This window comes from Branchiostoma belcheri, unplaced genomic scaffold, assembly GCF_001625305.1.
Source record: "Branchiostoma belcheri isolate BF01 breed outbred unplaced genomic scaffold, Haploidv18h27 scaffold4, whole genome shotgun sequence".
Lineage (NCBI taxonomy): Eukaryota > Metazoa > Chordata > Leptocardii > Amphioxiformes > Branchiostomatidae > Branchiostoma > Branchiostoma belcheri.
Genome location: NW_017804020.1, coordinates 3,662,806 through 3,667,580, shown reverse-complemented (window position 1 = coordinate 3,667,580; position 4,775 = coordinate 3,662,806). Strand labels below are relative to the sequence as shown.

Sequence of the window (4,775 nt, the reverse complement as noted above, 5' to 3'; positions counted from 1 at the left end):
CTACATCAGAGAGTAAAATGAAATACATGTAATGTTACATTGTATTGTGCAGGAATATAGTAAAATTTAGAATGCACACATCATTATTTAACAGTATCTTATTAGGGCTTACAGTAACACTTTCCAATTTTATGGAGGTGTGATCACTATTCTACCCAAATACTAATTGTTACATAAGACTTAAGTTACCTGTAATGTACCAAGTTACTTGTAATGTACCATTTGTTACGCATTCTCACAAAAATAGACAATATAAAAATAGACAATATATAACTTACAAAACTGTTACCAAATGCAGAACAAAAACCGATACAGCAAACCTTTGACACAAACACAAAAAGGCAGGCTAGAAGACCCATTAGCAACAATGATTTTTTATCATCTTGTCACACATAAGCTTTCAACTTATATAGTACACTCCAGCCTCTAGGCAGGTGGCTGGGTTTTGGTCTCTTCAGGTGGCCCTGCAGGTGGCTGACCAGCTGCAGGTGGCTGAGCAGGTGCTGCACCAATGGTGGACTGTGGCATGTAAGGGGGTGGAGCCTGGGCACCATAGTACCCCTGCTGCATGGGAGCACCTGTGGCATACGGGTGCTGGGCGATGAACACCTGCTGCTGTGGCATGCCTCCAGCTGCACTGACAGTCGTGTAGGGAACACCTTGTGCACCTGGAACACCTGGATAAGACAAGCAAGGATTAGAGATCAGTAAAATTATACATGTCCCGACATCTGACTGCTTGCCACTCTATTTTCACAAAATATCTGTGATACCAACACTGACACTGTGACACTCTAAAACTTTTGAGCTTCAACAAACAAAGTATTTACCTGTCTGCACAATGACATAAGCAGCTTGTCCAGGTGCCATGTTAGGTCCCTGCTGGCTGTACACAACCACCTGATGAGGGAAACGAGAAACGGTTTTTAAGAAGCTGGCCAGGAGCCAAGATAGGAATAGTTTGGTTGGGTGGTGTGAGTGTGATGACAGTGCATGACTCATCATTGGTAGTCCCAGTAACTTGAATAGGACTCATGCTAGTAATAGTGGACTTACTAGTAGATGCACAAATAATGTATCACAAGCTCTTTCTTATGGAGGAGATATTTTGTAAATCAACAAAAAATTGGCCCTCAGAAAAAAAACAGCACTGCACAACATTTCTATGCTTGGAGAGATAGTAATTTTAGTTGCATGCTGTTTTCAATTTTCCAAGTGACTTTTAAATGACATTCTGACACCTAAATATAAAAATACAGACTGTTTGATGTGTGATGTGATGTTGAATTGTGTACCTGTATCTATGACATGTTCTTTTACACTTACAGGAGCAACGTTGGGATTATTGGGACTCGCCAGCCCGCAACACGGCATGATGGCAGCCACGAAGCCCATGACGATCTCAGCCAGAGCCAGCAGAACATTCACCACATGCAGGGCAATGGCTGGCGCTGTACAGTCATAGTTTCGGTATCTGGGAATTTCAAAACATTTGTTTGCTTGAAACATTTTTTAATCATGAGAATTTCTAATCAGTCTGCAGGCCATTTTCATTATATTTCAGTTCATGAGAGAAGATGTAAGGGTCAGACAAAAATGAAAAATATACATTTTTTTTCATATCTTGCAATATTCCAATTATTTCAAGTTCTGATAAATCTATATACATACTTTTAAACATACATGTTACAAGATAGCCTGGGTAACATCCAGATTTTGGCTCCGCTGCACTCAAAAAATTGAATGATACTAGGTACAAAATACATACCTAACAGTCAGGGATGGTATCTTTATTATCTTTAATAGCAAGTTTGACTTTATTATGTAGTATAACTGAAGGGTAGGTAATTGTAAAAGTCTCACCTACTGTAGCCATAGCCGTAACCATAGCGATAGCCACAAAACATTCCATCAACAATAGATCCAGTAATGCCAAGGGAGAAGCAGCACAACGCAGATAAGATTGTGAAGATCCCCAGTACCATAACTGCTACCATCTAAGAAAAACATCAGTTTAGAAATGTGATAGTGCATTTGTAATGTACTAGTAATGTTCAGTAATGTACACAATGGCTACTAGTAGTACCATTGTTTTCCAAAGAGGTCTACTTGGTACTTGAGAAGAGAAAATCCTATTCTTCAACTACAAATGAACACAAAATGTTATGAAAGTTAATCTGTGTAACAATATAACTTGTTACATTATGATAGTGTTCCACATAACTGACTGACTTAATTTTTGCCCTGGAGTTGACTGGTCAGTTTTTGGATAACTAATCTTAAAAGTTGTTCAGAAGATATGTTGACCTTGAATGTGATGTATGTCTATTTGTATGTTTTTCAATATATTGAAGAAACAGTAACCTACCAGACCCTTGCTTGTTGGTTTTTTCCCACTGTTAATCGCCAAGATACCAGTTATGACAACCTGAGGAAAAGATATACAAGTATACATGTGTCAATGTGCCATATTCAGTGGTAACTATAGAAACAGGGCAATATCATTATAGCCATGGCTTGCAAAGAAAACAATGTATCAGGACAAAATGAAGGCAAGATTGGAACTAAAAAAATATTCCAGTAAAATTAGATGACTTGTACATGTACTTACAAAAATGCCATTCCAAATGGGAGCACTGATGAAGTGAAAGACTGTGTCTGCACCCATGGAGGCAAACGCAGCGTCGGCGGCTATACCCAGGATAATGTTGAGAGATCCCATCACCACAAGGGTCCAGCCCATACCGTGCATGTACTTTCCGTTGTACGCCATGGTTTACTGGTGTTTTACCCTGTGCTGGGTTGTTGAAGTCTGTAAATAAAGTTATAATTAATCATATATATTACCTCTGGGTATGGAAGTGGAAGTATTGTTTTTGGTGGCTGGGCGGTGGGTTGACGTTATAGATATGTGTGTCTGCTTGAGTCAGTAAGGCAGCGTAAGTTGACAGCACTTGGGTTGGAAAAAGATTGACAGGCAGAATAACAGGTCAAAAGGACAGGACACGCCTCTTACAAGTTACAAGGAACGAGAAGGAATGGACGATGATGGATGTCCCAACATACTTTTTTGCTGTTTTGCTACTTTGTTGCTGTTAGTACTACTGCAATATTACTTAACACTAGTAGTAAGTTATAATTACAGATTCAACTTGCTAATCCCCTCAATGCGTTGTTAAACAAAAGAAGGCTTTATTTTTATGGAATTTATAAAATAACGGTACTCGTGCGATCTATAAGAAACAGATATCTTCATGAACATATATTTACGTAACTGTATCCCTAGATACCACACATGCCTTTTGTTGTAAATATTCACGAAACACTCTTTGGCCATAGAACTCTTCAAGGGCTTATAGCACCATCTTTGAACCAAATCATGTCACAGTTTGCTCTCACTACAATCTATATGGGACTAAAAGTGTTACAAGGACGTTATAAATGCCTTATTTTCCCTGTGACGCACCTTGAGTTGTGAAGCTTGGCAGCACAAAATGTCTGCCACTTCCGGGTGTGGTGACGTCACACCCAGTGACGTACTAGGTGTTGTTGCTATCACATGACTTGAGCGGAGCTACGGTAATCTCCAAGCAGATCCTACGGTGGCAAAGCAGTATTCAATGGTCTGGTGAGTGACAGCCAAAACCATACTAAAACACACCAGGCCCAGAGTTAGCCAACGTGAACTGAGTGGGACTGTGGTATAATTTCCTTGGGGGCAATTTGGCCCTGGCACCGAGGAACTGGCCTCAGTGTAGACCCTGGAAACAGCCTGACTCCAAGCAGAGGTTTGGGTTTTGGGTTATTTTGGCGCGTTTATAGACTTTCTAATCAGGTCTTCTTTTTTTGGACTGGAATTTGGGTGAAAAAAATCCCAGTGCAAAAAAGAAACCCAGATAAAATAAGCCTAACACACACCAAAATAACCCAAACTTCTGCTTGGAGAGTATCTGGCACAAGGCCAGGCTAGGGGAGTAACCAATGCAATGGTTTCCCAGTTCTTGTTTCTGTACGCTCTAGTGGCCTAATCTGCAGCGATGATCTTTTCTGCAACCTGCAGTTTGTTTGATCCTCAGCAGGTGTATCCTGTACTTGTAAATTCATGCACCGCGCTCTCGGTTCCCACTTCGTGGGTAGAACATAGACTATAAGTTAAAGTATTCATTATAATATAACTTAGAAGTAAGGGGTACAAAGACGATATAAAGGTCTTGCACAAAAAATTGTGCAACTAATGGATATCCCAATAAAGTATCAAGTAACTTGAAAGATGGACACTACAGTGAAGAACAAACACCTTCGTAAAGTTTTAAAAACTCCAGAAAAAAATATCAGTAATTGAGAAGGACTTTGTGATGTACTTCTGCTGTTTATTGCTCTCAATTATTTAAAAAAATTTAAAAAAAACGATATCATCTTATTCCTGCTCCCTGTAAGGGAAAGACTCTTTGCTAGTCTTGTAAGACTAGTCTATATGATACGATGGGTTAAGTTATCGACACGTCATAGCTTCAAAGTTTTCAGCTGATTTTTCAAAACAACTTCACTGTAGTTAAAAACACGATGTGTTTTTGTTGTTGTTCCAAAGTCGTACTTCTCGTTGAGTCCGTCATGCGTTCACAAGTTGTTGTGGTCAAACTTGGCCGTCAATTGCTCAACTCAACCAAGACCGTCCGTCGCCTCGGTAAACTCCCGGAGAGAAATGGCAGACCACGCCGGTGAGAGATCTAGTGTTTGCCCAGCAGTCGTGCCCCATACACGAACTCCCAATTACT

General features: G+C 40.0%; 1 protein-coding gene across 1 annotated transcript in view; it reads right to left on the bottom strand.

Moving 5' to 3' along the window:
- The window catches only part of LOC109477200, an 11,604-nt gene extending 8,066 nt beyond the window's left edge, over positions 1–3,538 (bottom strand). The window contains exons 1-5 of the mRNA XM_019778269.1: positions 3,467–3,538; positions 2,612–2,812; positions 2,369–2,428; positions 1,864–1,997; positions 1,336–1,474 (exon numbers count right to left, since the gene is read on the bottom strand). Of these exons, the coding sequence (XP_019633828.1) occupies positions 1,336–1,474; positions 1,864–1,997; positions 2,369–2,428; positions 2,612–2,773 (495 nt within the window). The 5' untranslated portion in view covers positions 2,774–2,812; positions 3,467–3,538. The remainder of the gene's footprint in view (positions 1–1,335; positions 1,475–1,863; positions 1,998–2,368; positions 2,429–2,611; positions 2,813–3,466) is intronic.
- Between the last annotated feature and the right edge of the window lie 1,237 nt (positions 3,539–4,775).